General features: G+C 31.5%; 1 protein-coding gene across 1 annotated transcript; it reads right to left on the bottom strand.

Annotated features, from left to right (window-relative positions):
- Positions 1-4,247: 4,247 nt before the first annotated feature.
- Positions 4,248-16,380, bottom strand: LOC118192951 (uncharacterized). Its single transcript, XM_035363971.2, has 4 exons — positions 16,116-16,380; positions 15,413-15,563; positions 13,834-13,970; positions 4,248-10,894 (listed from the first exon to the last, which is right to left on the bottom strand). The coding sequence occupies exons 1-4, from the start codon at positions 16,174-16,176 to the stop codon at positions 10,602-10,604; spliced, it is 642 nt and encodes a 213-aa protein (XP_035219862.1). The 5' UTR covers positions 16,177-16,380; the 3' UTR covers positions 4,248-10,601.
- Between the last annotated feature and the right edge of the window lie 6,114 nt (positions 16,381-22,494).

Here is a 22,494-nt window from a genome sequence, read left to right as displayed (position 1 = left end):
CATGTGTTCTATTCAACAAGTTTTATTCAGTGCAAATAATACAACGTAAAAATATTGAAAAATACCTTGTTTTACATTTTTAAGTTTTTGTGTTTTCAACAAGAAATTTTACACATATACATATTATAACATCAGTTTATAAAATATATGTTCAAAATTTCAATTTATTTTAAATTAAAAAATTTTAAAACAAATAATTAATTATTTTAATTAAAGATTAAAAATGCTCTTTGCGCTCTAATTTTCAATATTTTTTCCTAATTCTTCCTTAAAGTTAGTTATAAAGGCTTAAAGTTAGTTAAAAAGTTTTTGTGTATCCGTTATTGAATATGATGAATTAAAAGTTTTTAAAAAGAATTTTTGTTAACTAAAACCCAGTTTTCGGAAAAAATTCACCTTTTGTTAAACATTATCACAAGTTTAAACTTCTTAATAACCTCATATCCAAAAATGCATACACAGTTCTACTGTAACATATAACAGGATAGTTTCTTCCAAATATCATTCATATTGAGCATTTTCAAGACATACGAACTGCGAAAAAATGTGTTTTGTGAAAACCGAATTCAAAGTTTTTCTTCAAACTTACCTTTAATACATGGTCATGAGAAACAGCAAATTAACTTTAAATGTGAATTTGTAAACACTAGATAACATTTTCGAATCATTTAACAATTTTTAATCTCATAATATTAAATATGACAATATAAACATATCACAAATAGGTATGTGATACAAAGTTATAGGGAAGAAACAATTTATGCATTATATTCAACGAAACTTTTAAAATTCACCCGTACCATATGTTTTACCTTCATTTGTCACATTTATATTATCTTTTAATGCTTTACAATATTTTTTTTACTATTTCTGTTTTTTTCCAAGCAGGTAAACTTCTCTTTTTGCTTTGGTTCAAGTGACGTTGATCCCACGTTTTTGCAACGAATAGGGAAAACGAGTAAGTTTCCCCCTGCTCTATGCGTATAGCATTTACATAATCAAAGTTAAATTCATTTATAATCAATACTGACATTTCTAGCTCCTTTTTTAGAAATAAAAACTTCTTTTGGGCAAATATATAAATTATAACTGTTGAAATACACTTTTTTATAATTTTCTCCAAAATTTAAAGGGCAAAGTTTACACATTTTAAATGCTTGTAACTTCTTTAAAAATTAGAATATTTGAATTCGGTTTTTTGCATACGATGTAGTTACGTATATGGAATATTACGAGGGTAAAAAATCAAATTCAATATTTTGGTTGATTTTTAGCTATTTTAAAGCCCACCGTCCCCTTAATTAACTTAAATATCGTTTTTCATATTCTAATGCTTTCCTTTAAGAAAAGAATGTAATATTTACAATTATTTCATCATTCGTACGATTTCTGTGCATAAAATAAACCTTTGCTTTAACAAAATACTTAATTAGAAAGGATATACCTGGTATTTCCGGTATGTTATTATATCTACTAGATATAAAATGATCATTTTGTTTCAGCTTACATTGTCACCCGGGTATGACGTCATACCAGCAACCAATGGCACGCATCAAGGATCAAGGAAGTTAATTTACGGAAGCCTAATATAAAATAAGAGCTTTTCAGAAAATGCCTTCCGCATGAGAAAAAAGGCAAAAATTCATAGAAGGTCTTTTTATGTAAATTTCGTGTCTAAATAAGGGTCAGAAATCAATTTTGATAGAGGCAGTCATCGTTCATAAATTTAGAATATGAACGCATCACGCTTTTTCTGGTTCTGTCCTAATCTTTAATGTATTAAAGAATCTTGGTATTCTGGCGATATAAGAATCAGTCAGTCAGTCAGTTCTGCAGACACGCACGTGTTACACACAGCTTAAATTGCTCCGGTGCTCCTCAGTTTTCGAGATAAATTATAATTTCATCCGGAGCCCTAAATAAAAGGTTCCGGCACTTCTTTTATGTAAATGAGCTACAATTTTAGCACATAAATTTGGTTTTAACAGTAAACATGCTTTAAAAATCAATTCTAACTTCTGAATGCAGGCCTGTCTTTCTCCCGCACTCAAGCCTTGCACAGAAGTTTAGACTTTTAAGGAAAGAAAAACCCACCCCCAATCATATGTCAAAGGCTTATCCTCCAGGATATGCAATGAATTTATGAGAGCGGGTAAATTTTGTATTTTTTCAAAGAACTAAAAGTGATACCCTTGTCGTGCACGTTCCATGCTAATGACTACTGCAGAGCTCCTCTACATTTTCTGAATGATGTAACCAAATGCAGGGACCACTGCTGTCACTTGCACAAAGAAGTCTTATGTTTATTCTAATGCTGTATTCAGCAAAATTTATTCAAGTAAAGTATTCAGGGAAAATTTCTGCTCGACGGCTAAAATTAAATTGAAAGAGCATCGTGATCAGAAAGTTCCCTCTTTATTTTCAAAGCCACACTTTTCCATTAAATTTCTTTCCCCATCCTCATACTGTTTTTAGAATTCTCACTGTTCTCCTTAGTGGAACTTTAATCGTTTTTCTCTTTTCCTTGGTGTGCTGCAAAAAAAGAGTGGTACCTGTCATGCCTTGAAATAATGCATTATACGTATAATCAGGGCTTAAACTCAGACGGAGATCCTTTGAGCTGCTTCTTAGCACCTAAAAGGAATTGTAATTCCAGCCGATGTCCCAAATAAGACAAGGTCTGATGCTTTTTTTTCTATTTATTTAACTACTTAAAATTAATTTGATGATTTATTAGATATCTCTTTACATTTTTCTTAACTTAAATTTATTATTTAATGAAATTTAATTAATTAATGTTAATTTTTAATTAATTTTAACTTATTATTTAATGCTTTTTAGCTATTTTATCTATTTTTTCCCTTTCCTTCCCCAGTCTTCCATAGGGCTCCGGCACTTCAAATTTTAGAAATTAAGCCCTGGGCTTACATATTCGACTCTGAATATTTGCATAATTCTTCAGCGGCATAATTACTACCTTTGGTTCAATATTTTTTTATAAAGACAGATATTATTTGCAAATTCTCTTAATTTTGCACACGAGTGTATATTGCAATGAATCTCTACAACTTCTTCCTAAACTGTTCAAAAGTGAGGGATTTGCTCGAACTGCAAAAAATTAGACAATTCACCCTGAATTTCTATTCCCAACAGTTAAGTAGCCTCTTGTATAGGATTTACCTTACATAAATGCCTAGCAATTTAAAATATTTATCTTAAATCTTAAGTTTTTTATATGTACACATGATTTTTAATTCTTAAAATATTCCCTGTGCTTTAGTAAATTAAAAACAAAAAAAGCAATGTTTTTCCTATAAATAAATTATAGATATTTGAAAATGAACTTACTGACTTTTCAATGCCTTGCCTATCATGACTGAAATTCACATTTTTTCTGCCAAATATGCACGCACACATCAAAAAAAAATTTCTGAAAGCTTTCAAATTTTATATTATACCCAAATGTGAGTTTTTTTAACGTGTTGTTTGTTAAATTTATTTATGAAATGTTATGTTCTTCGCACTTGAACCATGAAATTTAATTCAACAGTAATATCACAAAATATTTAAAATGAGCATATCTTTATAATCTCTGACACACAGTCTCGCACGCTAAACATAAAAATGTCTCCCCGTACAGTGTTGCCATTGCTCACTTTGAAATCATTGAGTTTGTTAATGAAAAATTCATTAAAGTTTTACAAAACGTGAAATATAATAAAACAAATTCCAAATTTGGATTTTCCAGATGCCCATATTCGAGTGGAGGACTACTTTATTCAAAATTTTATGTGTGTAGGTACCATTTTGTTTTTTCACAATTCAATAAACATACATGCATTCATGCAGACTCTTTATTATTTACTTTCTTTAAATATAATGCAGGGCTCTAATATTTGGTGGCAACGATTTGAAAAGTGAATTGTTTTATAGTGGATGATGCAAAATGCCAAAATGAAATTAATATCCCTTCTGGGTAAATTGCCCCTTTGGGCTTAAAACAAAACCATTATGGACAATTTACAAATTGAAATTTTTTTGGTCAGGACCACAAAAAAGTTTGAATTTTGATTTCATATGTACAGCATTAACTCTTCTCATGATAAAGTTGTTTTTATAAAATTCTCTACATTATTTACAAAAATTTATAAGTGTCCAAGACAAACACTTGAAGTACGTTGAAGTATCAGATCACAGAACATAATTACTTGGTGATAATTTGAAATGTCAAATATTACAATTTAAAATGACAGAATAAATATTTATTAACACAATAAATAACATGCCACATGACATAATGTACAATTTTTTATTGTATAACTTATGTAATTTCTCAGGTATCGGTACACCAAATATTCTTCCACACAGTACAATCTCCAGATCATACTTTTCTACAACCACAAACACTTTCAGTAAAATTCAATTACCTACTATTCTAAATTCTTCAAAAAGAGAACTGCCAGTATCTTTCACATGATTAAAGAATCTGAACAAGTACCCCAGCTCTATGAAAGTGATTATAAATATTTTACACATATATAAGGGTATTAATTAACAGTGCTATATTCTAGAGTCATTAGCTCAGATTAAAATCACCTGAATATTGAACAAGTATAAATACATTTTATGGAATTTTAAAAGTTAAAATTTCATACTTTAAATCAATATTTTTAATTTTCCATTACTTACATTTTAGTAAAAATATCATCTCCTATCAGATTCATGATTTCATAAAATAAAAAATCATGATAAGTAAAATTATAAAATGATATTAAACTTAAAATATTGTTTACATTTGCTATGAAAAATCTACATACATACATTTGTACACGTCAATACATTAAATTAATCATACAACTCAAACATTTGTTCAGTGTGTTTTGAAAATTAAAAGCTATGTTTTTCAATGACAAATTGACAAAATTCTCTCCCCTTGACTAGATGCATTTTTGACTATAATAAAGAATTATTATACATCTGTAAATAAGATATGAAAAATTGCATTAAGGTGAATGGATATTCAATATTAATAATGCATAATTTTTTCACCAGAATACACAAATATATAAATGAATAATCATACTCAAATACAATCATAATTTCCATTTAATAATATTATCCATTTAATTAACCTCATATATAAACTTTTTTTTTTACAAATATTGAACCACATGTATAAAATTAAAAAAAAAGCATATAAAAGCGAATTGCACGAAACATTCATCTCCATTTTACTTGGAACATTCAAACAAAATAAACTAATGTGCTATTAAAAATAAAGTAGTGTCTACAAAGTAACAAATTTAAGTTAAAAATGATCTTTAAATAATACACATAGATATATAATACAAATTAGTAAATGACTTTACCAAAATAAGCAAACAAACAAAAGAGAGATAGAGAAAGAGACCTTTCAAAAAAAGCAGTAAATTTCAGACAGCCAATTAATCCCCTAAATGTTTAAGCTCCAGCCAATTTCAGCCAAAATTAGAGTTTTCATCTCCACAGTTCAAGGTTTAAGTCTATTATGGATTTTGTTATTTGGATTATTTTAAAATTGAATTTTTGAGCCAATGATTCCTGAAATTATGCTAGTACAAACATTTATCAAAAATTTAAAAAAAATATTGAAAATTAGATACCTTTGAAAATTCCCAACTTCAAACTGTTTCTCAAACTGAAATCATGTTTTTTTTTGTCACTGCATGATCATTTCTAATCTTTAGTGGACCAGTTTTAAGTGGGTTGTGAAAAGTTATGAGGACTTTTACTTTGCTATATACGTATTTATTTATATTTGTTAATTAATTTACAATTATTAATTATTATACATATTATGATGGGAAATTGTGAAGTCAAAAATTAGTATGATACATTTGAAAGCAGCAATGAGCATTTTTCATGCACATTAGTAAGTGGCATAACCATCCTAGCTAATGAATTCATTTTATTAGTTACCAAGTATCAGTTGCACATGTGTAGTTCAGTTTCAAGATGCCAATGAAACTCAGTGACTATACAAAACAAGAGTAGCATTCAGTTATCTGCTTTTTTGGATGAAGAAGGGGAAATGTTTTCAAATGATATTCATAAAGGAAAGTTTCCTGCTTAAGGAAAGAAGTGCTTGCTGCATAAAGCTGGTCAAGCACAAGTGAGGCAAGAAGCTTTCTCACTACCACTCCAAAATCAGTGATAGAAACTGTTCAGATTAGAAAAACTCAACAGTGTAGAAGGTAGAGGAATTAATTTAAAAACTATACTGTACACAATAACAATTGTAATACCTGTTTGGTCCACTAAAAAACATCAAAACATCATGGAGGCAAATGCTTTGCACATGATAACAGTGTTCAAGATATGGCTAAGACAGCAACTCAAAGAATTTTGCACAGCTGGTAATGGAGCACTGATAAAGCAATGGAACAAGTGTACAAATAATTATGATGATTAAGTTACGAGAAATAAACTAGTTTTCCGGTGAGTGTCACATTAGACTGTTTAGTAACTGCCTTTTGTGACCTACTTATTGGCATCCGCACATATTATTATTATTTTATTTTCTTTCTCATCCTCTTTATTTTTCAATCTAACAACACTGAGTCACTATAAAAATTGGCAGTTGCATGCATATGGGTTATGATGCTGAAGTTTGAGAAATGCTGAGTGTATACTGAATAGGAGGAACAAAATTAACCAAACTAAAATGAGTTCTATTAATAAGAAAGAATGGAGAACTTCAACACAGTCATAAAAGTGACAAATATTAAACATTTAACTTTGACGGAATAAATCAAACTAACAGAATTTAGATATATAGCATTAAATCTAATAATAATCAAAAGAAATTTCATATATCTGATGCTTTGTTTAACCAAAAATAACTGAAGGAAAATATGAATTAGTAGGGTTATGCATAATCCAATTTAAAATCTAAAACTCTAGAATCCGACAGACTTGGAATAGAATATAAGTAATTTCATTAGTTCACAGAGATACAGAATCTAATTTAGTTTAAATATTATTTAAAACTGACTGACAGTAAAATTCTAATATTACAGATTTCATATCAATACCCAGTCCACAGTTTTCACACAAAAACAGTTTGTTAATAGATCTGCCTTCTTAAATTCACTGTAATAAAAATTTCAAAGATCTGAGTCAGATCTAAACAGCAAATTCCAGTGCAACACTTCTAGCATCCTCTTCTTAATCACAGGCTATAATGCTTTATAATAAAAACAAAGACACTACAAAAATAGATTGAGCAATATAGTAGATAGAAACATCAGAATACACAAATGACTACACATTCAAAAAGCATGAAATGTGGAAAAATGTACTATCAAACACACTTTGTAAATTATACTTCAATTCACAAACAATAAAATTTTAAACTGTACCATGAAATAATACTTGTTTATCCTTAAAAGTTTGTTTCTTAAATAATGAATTTGTAAAATAAGTGTGTGTAGTTATATATATATATATAAGCAAGTAACAAAAGCTATTTTTTATGAAAATTAAAGAACTGGAAAAAAATATTTTCTAGTCAGCAATGTTTTTGTGACACAAACAAGTTATGCATTTTTAAATATCTTAAATTATTGCAGAATTTTAACCATTGTACATTACTTTTCTTCTTTTCTAAAAATGCCTGAATAATAATTATATTAAAATTGTTTTACAAATTCTTGCCATCTTTGCTTAATTATAATGCTTCATAATAATTACACAAAATCTCAAAACTACAGTTCCGCACATATTATGTTGGCACAAAGTAACAACAAAAAAATTAGGAAAAAAAAAAAAAAAAAATGGCCCCAGCTTTAACCTATTAGAATGAGTATTACAAAATAAAATAGAAGATAAACAATGCATAGCAATGCCTCATCATTTATACAACCTATTTAATAGTCATGGCAGGTGCCAAAATTCAGTACGTTCTGAGAGGGGGGAGAATTACAGCTAAACAAGGAGGAACTATATGTTAAGAAAACTATTTATGTAACATGTTTTAATATTTTTATCATTTATTCTGCATGAAAAAATATGACATATTAATGCTTTCTTTACAATTCTTACATAAATAAGGAAAAACACATACATTTCTAATTTCAAAATGGGACGTCTGCTAATCAAGATGAACTCGTGAATTTTGTCAAAAAATCATTTCTTATGAAATTTAACAAATGATTAATAAATTTTACATATACAATTCAAACTTATTAGTTAGCTAAAATCCCGTTTAAAAGTTCAAATTATTATTTACACCAGTTACTCAAAAACAGTTAAAAGATTAACAACATATTATCAAATTCTCATACAGATAAAGAGTTAGCTTTAAATAAAGCTCAGTATGAATTTGCTGTGTAATGATGATCTTCACTGCTCTGGAAAAGTAAACAAATTCCAAGATGGATTTCATCAGATCCTTGACGTGAAACTTCATGATCACAATATTAATTTATTTAAAGTCGATGAAACTCATACAATCCAAAAATATATGACACTAGTAAACTCTTTGTACTGTATACAGTAACAGCTATTTAAATGTGTTATATTCTTTTGTTGAAAAGTATTACACTGCACCTATATTTACATTCAGTTCAAATTTCAAAATTCCAATGCACGCATATGAAATTGCACATGGTAACAGAACACCGTGTGTATGGAAATTAAAAACACATGAATAAGCAAACTGAAATTTTTCCATTTTCATCAAACAGATAAATTTTTAATACATGGCACTCTACTGCTATCAGAGAAACCAAAAAAATTAACAAAATTATGGCTTAAAATAAGTAAAATAAATGCAGAAAATCTATACAGACTTTCCTCTACCCAGAAAGAGGTATTGTGAAAAGTTTCAAATATATAAAAGCAATGTTTTATATATCATTGCACTATATGAGATTCTGACAGCAAAACCATTCTTAAAATGTGAATGGCATACAATTCTATAAACTACCACTTAACATACATATTTATGAGCATGAGAACAGCATTTACATACATGCATCAACAAAGACAATTTTTACATAAAGCAATAGTATAGGTTTGCTTGTTTAGCTCATATTTTACAAGTAAGGAAAATCATTACATATAAGCATCAATAAACTCATCTCGATATTCCAAGATTCCAGATTTTAAATTTTAACAGTTCTGTTCTGAATGTAATTTGTCTGGACTATTAAAACTTCATGTATGAAAATACACTAATAAAAATTAGACAAAATTTAGCTTAAATATAGAATTACCTCTAAATTATTCTTCTGAAAATAAATTCTTTTTACTATATGCACTGTAACTGCAAGAATGAAGCAGGATTTTTTTTTTTTTTTTTTTTTTTTTTTTTTTTTTTTTAAGAAAGGTGCATTTGCACCTAAATAAGTCTAATATTTGCATAACTTATGAATATTCATTTTCATTACACATTTATCAGATGAAAACTTCATTAACTTAAATAGTTTTTGTTCCTGTAAATAGCAAATAGTTAGACTTCGTTACTTAGTTTTTAAATAGCTATTAAAAAGTGTAACAAGCCAGTTAGTCTAAAAACAGCATATATTAAATTTTTATACTATGCTGTGTAAATACATACAAGAATCAAGCTTTTTTAATCATCATTTTTAGAAAGTACAATTGATTTAACAGCAACTGTACAGATTAGCATCACAGAAACTCAACATTCACTACAATGCAGCATTACATACCCATACTACATTTAAGAATTAAACTGATCCAACCAAATTTTGAAAAAGCTAATTAATATTTACATACACTGGCATCAGAGTACCTGACATTATAAACTGCATCATAAAACAAAATTGGTCATAAGTTTCAGATATTACAAATTATGTCAAGTACTTCAGATTAAATACATGATTACTGAATAACTGCTAATAATACAGTAGAAGATTATTTATCCTTAAACCATGGTAAACAGTCATGAAGATAATCAAGCTCAGTATCTGATTTGTTCACTTTCAGTCAAAAAATTCGATTCAAGAGCAGCCACATCTCCTGCATCAAAATGGATTCTCTCACTGTACAATTATTGCAATCTCACATTTCAGTTAAATATGTATATTACCTTTTCACTTAATTTTAACTTCCAGTTCTTTTCATAAGAAAATTCAAGGCAAGAAAAGGAAACATTTGATCATACACGTTTTTGCTTAAGTAAACGAGAAATTTCATCAATATCAAATATAGTACATTCCACATACACATTCAGACATTGAAGATAAACAACCTTCTACTGCAAATAGTTATACAGATAATGGCTGGTGTTTAAAATGAGACACACACCTTCACTAAAACAAACTCAGCAGTCATGTATAGTATCTCAAAATAAAAATGAAAAAATAAATAATAGTGAAATGAAAGCTAAAAGTTACAGATACAGAAAATTAACTTAAGTATCACAAAACATACAGACAGCTCCGACAGTATAGTGATAAATTTTACTTGATCAGAGCTGCCTCATTTTTTCCCATATATTTACCTTTTCAACCATCGGTTAAAAAGTGTACAATTTATCAGCCAATCAAGAGAAACTGCAAAATTTTTTCACATCCTCCAATATGTGAGCAGGACATTCATTTTCCAAAAGAAGGATTGTATGGTGGTTGATCGTTAACTGGATATGGTGGAGGATTTCCAGCAGGTGGTGGATACCCACCCTGGTATCCACCAGCAGCCGAATAAGGTATTTGAGGTGGATATGGATTTGGTGGATATTGGAAATGCTCCTGGGTAAACTGCTGTTGAGGGTATTGCTGCTGGAACTGCTGTTGTGGATAGGCTGTAGGGAAAGTCTGAATTGGAAAAGCTGGCTGGGCCGAATAATGAGCTGTTGTCGTCGTAGTGGTCGTTGCCGGCTGACTTGCAGCTGAAAATACCAGAAATTAAAATTCATGTTAATAATGAACTTTATAGAAAGAAAAAAAAGCTATCCAGAAGATAATTAATTGGCTAATAAAACATAAAAGATTGGTTGTTCAAAAACATTATTCCCTTTTATTTATTAAATGCCATGTCATCTGTATTTAAATAACAGCAAATTTTGCAAAGAACTCGGACTGCAGTTATGTGTTGTAACTGCAAGAACTCGTACAAAGCATTGTGTATTCATAGGAACAACACACAATGCTTTTTGCGAGTATCTAAGTAATATAACTCTATAAAAATCTAAACTTTCAGTACTCTTTGAAAGACTTGTGTCGTTTCAGAAAATAAGTTCCACCACTTCAAAAGTTTAATTTTTTGTCCAACTACAGTCTTTTTACTTTACTTTTTATATAAGAAAAACATATATATATATATATATATACAAGAGAGAGAGAGAGGTTTCCTTTCAAGGTCTTTTCTGATTCCAGTGCTTCAAATTTAAGGATCATTCCAATTTAATCATAAGAATCACACAGTTAAAAATTTCCAAGATCTTGTGATTTTAATCGATACACAATACATGAACTTAAAACAGAAATATCTATAATTGAAAGCAATGCTACAAGTAGGTTTATGATGCGATGTGTTTATCTTATCAGAAGCAATGCCTGATTATTTCAAAATTTTAAGATCTAGCTGAAAGATATGTACAATGACCTATGGTAAATCACACAAGTTAAAGCTTGCTGAGAAATAATTCAAAGAATTAAATATAGTGGAATGTTATATTAAGATATTCTGATATGATTTCAATAAAAATTTAACATCTAAATTCCATACCTTTTTTAAACTATTCAATCCTTTTAACATTACATGTGATACAAGTTTCAATTTTAGCATATTTATGAAATAAATATAAAAATTATACAAATTGCCCTAAAATGTTTTTAAAAATGTTAAGAAAAAATATGTTGTTTGACTCAAAAGCAAAATTATCTATTATATAATCTCAGTAATATATATTCTGCCAACAAAATTTCTTACTCGATAAAACCATTTTGTAAAAGTTACGAAATCTAACTTTTCATATGTTTCCCCAGTCCCTACATTTAGGAAAATGTTAAAAGAAATAAATCAAACAATAATTGTCCCCATATAACAAAAATCAATCGATATATTTAATTTCGAAATTTGCAATTTTTGATATTTTTAAATTGCATTGAGAGGTTGGTTAATAAATAAGCAAGTTTAACTTACTTCTTAAAAACCATTCAATGAATATTCTTTTGCAGTTAACTAATGTCTTAAATTTATAATTTTGTTTTAACTTTGTAAGCCAAAAGAATTTTCACAGAAGTAATTTATTAGTTTTCAAAGTCTAAAAATACATTGTTAATAATCTCGTAAAATTTTTGCTTTATAATCAAAATGTAGTAATCATTGTATATCACAGTGTGTATGTATTTTTACTGCAATAGAGGAATAGATTATACTGATTTAAAATGCTAATTAGAATACTGACTAAAAAAATTTTTCTTATACTAATTCATGGATTTAACTGAATTTTTGTTCCTTGTAGCTAACATATAAAAAACTTTTTCTAATAATATATTACAGTACAAAGTCCGTAATCCGGATGTCCATTATCTGGAATGTAATCCGGACCTCAAAGCCACAAACTTACGGATGTGTGCTTCCCGATAGTGAAGAAAGTGACAGAGAACGAAAATGAAATGTTATTGTTATTGAAAACAAAAACATTTCGATTCACAAGTTAGTCGGTATTCTCGATACAGCAATTACAGTATTTGAACAGTAGAACTTTGTAACTGAACAAGAAATTATGTCTGTTTATAGAAGAGAGAATTAAAGAGAAAGTATTAGCACAAAAAACGAAGCAACTTAAGCAACTTACATTGAACGAAATGTTTAATAAAGTAAACAAATAAATATTAAGCTTTTTTTTTTGCAAATTTTGATACCCTTTAGATCATAATTGCTCGTTATTTCATAAATTATGGTTTCATATTTTTAATTATATAATTTCTGCATACCAGATTTAAATTGATAATCTATAATCTGGAATCGCCATCCCAACGAGTCCGGATTACGGACTTTGTACTGCACATATAATTCTCTCTCTATTTATATAGATTTATACAGATAGTAATGACAAAATATCTGGCAAAAATATCAAGATAGGTAGAGGGGATTGAAATAAACAGATTTTGTAATGGAATGTGCGTTTACTGAAATGGCATGGTCAGTCGATACAGGACACTGTTGAGTGTCAGATAAAAGTGTTTCACTGGCATATATCACCATTCCCGTACAGACTGAATGGTATGCATCATTATACAGTCAAAAGTCTTTAATCCGGACTAGTCGGGACTTCGGCGAATCAGGATTATCGGTTTTTCCAGATTATAGATCGTCAGTTTAAATCTAGTAAGATGGCATGCAGAAATTGTAAAATTAAAAATATGAAACCCTAATTTATGAAATAAAGAGCAATTATGATCTAAAGGGTATCAAAATTTACAAAAAAAACTTAATATTTATTTGTTTACTTTATTAAATATTTCTTTCAACGTGCGCATGAGTAAAGCATAGATTACGCATAGTCGAAATTAGAAAATTGAAACCAGAAAACTATTTGATCTGTATTTGTGATATTTATAATGATGAAGAATTTGATTTAAATCATATCAAAGGTGGCGTTGAAATACTACATTTAGTAAGGAATTATAAGCTGAATAAAATAAAAACATCTGCCCTGAAGACAAGGAGAGTGCTGACAGGTCAACTTCTAGTTCATTGCGCGCTGTGACGTTCTTGGGTTTGGGCAATCAGAATTCTACGGTTACATGTTTGCATAGATGTATGCATGTGTCTATATATCAGATGGTGTGTATTGGTGTGCGATTTCTTAAAACTTACCATAAGATGTGTTTCCTTGCCTGTTACGACGTTTGGCCAGGAGACAACAACTACAGCAGAAACATGACACCACCACTATGATAACAACAACAACAAGAGCTGTCACCAGCACTCCAACTATGATCCCTATGGTATTACTGTTTTGAAATAAAAAAAAGCATAAAAATTTTAAAACAAGCAAAACAAATTATTAAAAGTAAATCCAACCTATTATTTAATTAAACATATTGCAAATATTAAAAAAATATTGGCATACATTTTAAAATCATTAAATACTGTTTACTAATTAACATTCAATTTAAATTAGTTAATTAATTAGTTATATCACCATAGATGACGGAAAAGGGTGTGATGGGAATTTTCTTTTAGTAACCAGTAGGGGAGGGCAAACCAACTCTACAGTCTGTAACATGTTTTAGAAGGGTATATTAAACATCAGAATCCATATGCAGTATACAGAAGGATCTTTTATGATCTTAGAAGCTGTAAGTAAATTTTATAACAACTCAGCTATTTTGTACAAAAGTTTATAAACAATAGTTAACAAGATTGTGCCAATAAGAATGCATTAAAAACATTCACAGAATATGACCGGTCCTTCATCTCTTCAGATGAAACTTCACCTTGCTGCTGGAGTCATCTTGAAATTCCCTGAAAAAGCAAACCCTTCTTGCATCCAAGATTTTCTGTGCACACTCCCCAGAACTTTGCAAGTTTTGCTATTTCGAAACTTTCAGAACACAATTTTTGAAATCCACAGGCAGTTACCAGTATAAGGCAGGCGATTTTAAAAAATTGATCAAAATGATACTTAAGATATAATCTCCCAACATAAAAAAGAAACACCAAGAAAAATATAATCACTAATATAAAGAAAATTCTGCAAAATATCACAGAAAGAGTGGCCGAGATTCTTAAAAACTTTATATTATGCTTTTAGTAATTAACCCTACACAAAATTTCAGTCAAGAGCAGATTAATGCAATGCATGAAGAACAACTTCTAGAACCAGCACATATATATATATAATTTTTACTAAGAGGTTCAATGTAACAGACACAAATTCAAAAAAGCAAAGTGGTAAAACGTATACATAACTATACCAATTTTAATGATACATTTATTTATATCAGTTTGTTATATTTACTTACGTCATTTTTGTTGTCATGAAATAAGAAGTGGATAAAATGGGATGGCTAATTAAAAAAAAAAAAATTAATATGCAACCAATTTTTCTTATGTTATTAATAATTATTTTCCCCTTTATTTTTATATGTATGAGGAATCACTGCATAGATAATAATGGCATGGAGAATTAAATTTTTATCTTTTCCTCTGCTTTATAAAAAATGAAATATTAATTTATACAGACTAATATCATTATTCATCAGATACACAAACAGATATTTAAAACATGCACATAAATATATAAATACATATCAAGATTTAATAATAAAGCAAATTTCATCACTTTAGAAATTTGGAAGAAGGAAAAGACTTTTATAACTCAATAACCATTTGCAAATGACATGTAATATTTACTTTCAAGCTATTTTTAAACTAATTTTTGTTTACTCACATAGCAGATGCATAATCTGCATAACTACAGCAGTAACGCAGTTTCTTAGGACCACAGCAATAAATCCGGTCCTTGGGATCATTTGGGCCAGGACATACTAAAGGCCTGGTATCATACACTATATCCTCTCTGGTGCAAACAATGCTAGATACTAGAAAACAGAAACGATTATTACAAATTAACATGAAATATTCAATTTTATTATTAACTTAATTATTATCAAAACATTCTAATAAGTAATTTTCTAATAATTGCACCCAAATCATTATAAATTTTAATGTGTTATGTGCACAAATCATCACATTAGAGATCACAATTAAAACGTGCAACAGTCAATAAAGTCATTTACTAAATACGAAACACCACCACCAAAATAAAATTCAACACTAAAATCCAAATAATTAATTTTTGTTAAAACTACGTAAATTAAGATAGGGCAGCTTTTTTTTACTTTGTGAGATGAGTCATAGGTTTATTTAAAAATACGTTCACTACGACATTTGATAAATAACCAATAAATAAATACCCCCTAAAAAAACAAAGTAACAATATACACAACACTAAATCATCTTCAAATTTTAATACGTTATTATCGATGGAAGAAATCAATATAACAGGAATTCATAACAGATATTTAATATAACAAAAGCAGAAGAATGAGAAACTATTTTCCTTGTATAATAAATACACAAGGTGTAATTACCTTCCGTGACAAAAACAAACAGCAATATCACAGGTAGCAAGACATAAGCGTATCTACACATTTTGACTATTACTACACCAACTCACAGTACTAAACCTTAGCGCTTTTTTCCGAACACGAATCAGAGAACATAAATTACACATTTAATGCAATTTCAGCATCACTTCTGCAATAAATTTAAGTAGCAAACTGAACAGAACGTCATCAAAGGTAAGTATTACACTATTCCGCATCATCCTCCAATCGTAGAAATACCAACAAAAAAAGAAAAAGAAATTTCGTGACGTAAGGCTTCTTCTCAAAATCCTTTCTCCGAGGAAAAAAAAAAGAAATAAGAAGAAGGAAAAGGAAATTTCATTGTTGAAAATGTTAGACGTTTTAAAAGTATTTTATTTCATTTTTAACACTTTGTTATTGAAAATTTTAATAGAAAATGATTGACATCACAAGATTAAAAAAACACACAAATTATTCCGAGAGGCAAAAATTCTTACAAATAAAAGATTATTGGTGATATTTTACAATGTGTTATGACCCTGAAGCTTAATCAAAGTTTACAAAACACTGTTATCGTTTATTTTATCGTAAGGAAGCATGTTAAGTTGCCGTAAGGAGTCAGTGAATTACTAGTGAATACATACATGTGTTATTGCACTTTAAAATCAAGTCTTATTTACTGAAAGCGAAATACTTGCATACTGAAACTTTAATTTGGTTAAAAGATTGGGTAACTTGAAATTAAACAGCAGGCAGTACGTCTCTCTTAAGCAGTCGGCAAATCAATTCAACGCTCGCGCTAATAGCATCGTTTGCTTCCTTACACCTTGCGAGTCTATCATATGTAAAAGATTACTAAATTATTCATACAGCCCAGTATGCAAAATGCCCAAAGTGCGTTGTTCTGAATTCTTCCGTTTATGGTGATACGTGATTTTTCAGTAGGTACTATGTTTTCGTAATCTGGGCAAAACAGAATATCTGATTAGATGTGCAAAAGTTCAAATCGTTCACATTGAGCTCAAAGTACCAAAGAAACGCCAAGAACGCGTCAAAAAAACTGCACTGCTAAAGGAAGAAAAAAAGCACTCACTCTTTTTAATATAAAATTCAGTGTCTATGCATATATTTCTTAAAAACAGGAAATAAGCAAGGCGATAATATTACTCAAAATTTCAAGAGTGAAATATTCCCTCAAAGCATATTCTGTTAAAAAGTCATCAAGTTTGCACGCGTCTGCTCCAGAAACCGTTTATTGTTAACCGACTGCATAATGGGGTAACCTGATAACTGACAAATCATGGGATCAAATTTGCATTTAAAAATTAAGGACAAATCGAGGATATTTTTTCAGCGGTTTTAGTATTGCTACTATCTCGATTGTGTGTCTCCATTGTTTATTATTAGGTATTTGGTGTTTGTGCAGGGTGACCATTTTTGATGCAGGATAATCCGGAACATTTATGCCCTACATCAACGAAAAAAAGATAGTAAAAAATAAACAAATGAAAAAAAATATACAAATATAGTAAAAATATTTATTTAAAGTATAAATGATTAGTTGTATTTTGAACAGAAATGAGTCTTTTTAAGTAGTTCGTTGCAGTTTTAAATTTGTTCTCTGAACTCTTCTCTAGTCTTGCACTTGAAATTGCATTTAGTCATATTTCCTTCACGGTATCAATATTCAACTTCGATTTTTTTGCTGTCCCCAAATTATTTGTAATAGAAAAGACCCTTTCAATAGCTGCATTGAGAGCAGGTAAACAAAGAGCGAATTTTCTAGCTTTTGTGAAATGCACACAAGGGATATGATTTTCGTTGAAATAATTTAAATTTGAATCAAACGCTTATCGATAGGAGTTTCTTCATTATTCCATTAGTTAACTTTTTTAGAGTTACATAGCTTATCAAATATGATATACCGTCAAATAATAAATTTTTCAGTCTCATATATTCGTTTTCAGGCAAATACATTTCATGAAAACTATTGTTTGGCCAATCTATTTGATATTTCAAATTAATCCATTTAAAACGAGTAATTTCCACAAATCCTTTGCCCCATAATTCTATATAAAAACAATATTAGTATAATTTTTGCTCTATATTTCCATTTTCAATTATATTGCTTAAAATAATGTTTCAGCTTTGTGATAGAAACGTAGAATGGATCTTTTCTTTAAATTTAAAAAATAAGATCATTAATTTAATCCGGAATTTTGACAATTGTTGTTTTCTTTCCTTCCATTCTTTTTACTGAATTATGAAACACTTTTGGTGGTCGTGTGCTTAATGCATGATATAATTAAAGAAAATAAAAGTAGACAATCTCCTATAACAAAGAATATATTAAGTACTAAATTACAATTTAAATTACATTGCAGAGATCAACACAGAGCTCGGAACACAGTTCATGCTACCGTCGCGTACAGTTGTCTCACGAGAAGTCTGAGTGAGTAATGACGTCGCTTTGCTGCTCCGATTAAGAACTGGATTTTACACGTGGCGCCATCTCGTGAATAGAAGTTGAAGTATCTGTCGGAACGCCACAGTACTCCCCCCAAGTACCATCGGTACGTTATAAGTACTTTGGGTTAAATTTAACCTTTCTTTCAGATCTGGTAGTTTTAGGTTGCTCTTTAACGGGATGTAAGCTTTCTTCCGGGAGTGATGTTGATGAGGAAGTTGTTGGATCTTGCATTAGAAATGCTGGTTTGAGACGATCGATTCCAATCACTGATTGTTTGCCATTGCAGATGATGGTGAAATGTTTCGGTGTTCGTTTGACAACTTTGAATGGACCATCGTATGAAGGTGTTAAAGTTGGCTTAATTGCATCGTTGCGCACGAATACGTGCGACGATGTCTCAAGCGCAGGATGTACAAAATAGCTTGGCTGGTTATGCGAAGATGCTGGGGTTGGCGAGATATTGCTCATGGTCTCACGTAAACTTTGAAGGAATGTTGGAGGGTCGATAACTGGAGTAGATTCTGGGTGAAAGAATTCATCTGGCAGACGGAGGGTTGCACCATATAACATTTCAGCACAAGTGCTACCAATGTCTTCTTTGAATACTGTGCGAAGACCAAGCAAGACTAGGGGTAAGGCTTCTGTCCAGTGTGTGCTACTGTGGCACTTCAGACCTTGTTTGAGAGATCGGTGAAAGCGTTCCACCATCCCATTTCCAGATGGATGGTATGGTGTTGTGCGAATATGGCGAATGCCAGGAAGAGAGGTGAGGGATGCGAACAAGTGACATTGAAATTGTCGGCCTTGGTCAGTAGTGATGGTGGTAGGCATGCCAAATCTTGAAAGCCACTGGGAGATGAATGCTCGAGCTACAGTTTCAGCGGATATATTTTCAATAGGAATGGCTTCAGGCCATCTTGTGTACCGATCAATACAAGTGAGGAGGTAAGTGTAACTATTTGAAGGAGGCAATGGGCCAACCAAGTCTAAGTGCACATGATCAAAGCGTCTTGCTGGAAGGTTAAATTGTTGAATGGGGCTGTGAGTGTGACGGGATACTTTACACCGTTGACATCTAATACATGAACGAGTCCATTCTGTGTTGGAAGGTTAAATTGTTGAATGGGGCTGTGAGTGTGACGGGATACTTTACACCGTTGACATCTAATACATGAACGAGTCCATTCTGTGATGTCTTGATTCATTGCTGGCCAGACAAATCTGTCTGCGATCAGCTTTTTGGTGGCACGGATTCCAGGAGGTGCCAAATTGTGCAAGGCATTAAATACTTCACATCTAAAATTGACAGGAATATAGGGACGTATTCTATTGTTCTCTATGTCACAGTAAATTTTAAGCGTTGGATCAATGTGCAGCGGTTGTAACTGAAGGGAGGTTTATGGATTTGAGATTAGGTTCTTGAGTTCCTCATCATGCAATTGAACTTTTGCAATTTCAGAGAAATCTGGGGTAGTGAGGTTGATATTGTTTACCCAAGACAAGGCATCAGCGACACAATTATCAGTACCAGAGACATATCTGATATCTGTACTAAACTGGGCGATAAAATCCAGATGTCGAAGCTGACGAGGAGAACATGAGTCAGAGTTTTTTCTAAAAGCGAAGGTTAATGGTCGATGATCGATGAAAATGATGAAGTCGTGTCCTTCCAAGTTGTGCCGGAAGTATTTAACAGCACAGTACACAGCAAGTAGCTCCCTGTCATATGTGCTGTATTTCCTTTCTGCAGTAGTAAGTTTTCTGGAGAAGAATGCCATTGGGGAAAGTCCTTTAGTGGTATGGGCTTGAAGCACTGCTCCTATGGCCGTGTCAGATGCATCTACCATTACAGAGAGCTGTTCACTAGGTAAGTGATGGGAAAGTGTGGCTGCATTTGCCAGATCGTGTTTGCATTGCATGAATGCTACAGATGCAGATTCAGTCCAAGGGACAGCTCGTTGATCTTTTTTTTTTCCCTATTCTTCAGAAACTCATGTAGGCAGGCTTGTGTTTTTGCGGCATTTGGCAGAAAGCATCGGTAGAAATTTAACATTGCTAGAAAACGCTTCAGTTCAGAGATGGTTTTGGGCTGAGGTAGGTCGTTAATTGCTTTGACTCTTTCCGGTAAAGGTTTGACTCCATTCTGGGTGATAAGACATCCAAGAAAGGAAACTGAGGGTTGACCAAGTACACATTTGGATGGATTTAGTTTTAATCCATGATCTTTAAGGCGAGTGAAAATCTGACGCAAATGTTGAAAATGCTCTTCCGCATCTGTAGATGCAACCAGGATATCATCAAAATATGGAATGCAGAAATCGAGGCCAGACAGTACTTGGTGTATGTTTGGCCAGCATTGCGAAGGCCAAATGGCATATATAAATACTCAAAGAGACCAAATGGTGTAGTCACTGCGGTCTTGGGCACATCTTCAGCATGCACTGGGATCTGATGATATGCTCTGGCAAGATCGAGGGTAGAAAATATGTTTGTTCCATGAAAAAAATGGGTACAATCTTGGATATGTGGGACTGGATATCTGTCAGGGACTGTGACGGCATTAAGTCGACGATAATCTCCACAAGGCCGCCAGTCACCATTAGACTTTTTAACCATGTGAAGTGGACTGGCCCATGGACTTTTAGATGGGCGAGTGGTTCCCTGTGCTAGCATGAATTCAAATTCTTTGCGAGCAGCTTTTAGCATCTCTGGAGAAAGACGACGAAGCTTGGAAAATACAGGTAGGCCATGTGTTTCAATGTGATGATACACTTCTGGCTGATGAGTATGCTGACCTGATTTGGATGGGTTTAAAATGTCAGGGAATTCTGCTAATAACCGATGAAACCGTGTGCTGCCCAATACAACACTTATGTTGGTAGGTACGTTCGATATGTGAGAAGCTTGGCCCTGTGATGTCAGCTGAGTTGTAGCATCAATTAAGCAATTATTCTTGACATCCACTAAAAGGTGGAAATGTGTAAAGAAGTCGACACCAATAATTGCTTGAGTTACATCCGCAATAATAAAAAACCAGTTGAAAGTCCGGCGCAAGTTTAAATCAAGTGTCAATAGTTTGGTGCCGTAGGTTGCAATTCGGGTACCATTGGCTGCATACAGTACAAGTTTATTAAGTTGGTGAGCATTTGTTTTAGTTCTCGGGAGCACTGATATGTCAGCTCCAGTATCTAATAGAAAACATAACTGAGTTTAACGATCAGCCAGTACTATTCTGTCGATGTGGCGGACATTCTGTTGGCCAGCAGAAGACCGCCCAGTTAGTTTCCCGCTTGTTCAAAAGTGCATGGAGGGGCACACTTGCGAGCTTGAGCGCCAAAATTCATATGATAAAAATATATGCCACTTGTGGGTTCTTTGTTCTGCGTTCGAGTATTGTGACGAGATCGACTCCTGCTTCGACCAAGAAATTTATTACGTGGGCCCTGATTTGATCGATTGTATCTCCGTGAAGCATGAAGACTTGTAGAGAGTTCAGATACTTTTTTGGTCAATTCAGCCACTTGTTGTTCGAGGGATGAACTGGAAGGTGCAGCATTAGCAGCACTGACATAAGGTGGAGTAACAAGTTCATTAATTTTGTCAGCCATTGCTGCTAAACGGGTTAGATCTTCATTGGAAGCAGCAAGAATTACTTGTATGTTATTAGGGAGACGCGAAAGCCATAGTGACTTCAACAAGTCGTCACTAAAATGGCTTCCTGCCAGATTACGCATTCGTGACAGCAAGTATGAAGGTCGCTGATCTCCAAGTTCAAGTCCTTGTAGTAAAGTACGTATTTTTGAAGATTCACTTTCTGAATAGATTTCAATGAGCCGCTGTTTCAGTTTGGAGTATTTATCACAATCAGGTGTTTTGAGAATTAAGTCATGCACTGAATTCAGAATATCAGAC

Source organism: Stegodyphus dumicola, chromosome 8, assembly GCF_044657685.1.
Source record: "Stegodyphus dumicola isolate Sdum_Otavi_A_Nest chromosome 8, ASM4465768v1".
NCBI classification, from domain to species: domain Eukaryota; kingdom Metazoa; phylum Arthropoda; class Arachnida; order Araneae; family Eresidae; genus Stegodyphus; species Stegodyphus dumicola.
This window is presented reverse-complemented; position numbering and strand designations above follow the sequence as displayed.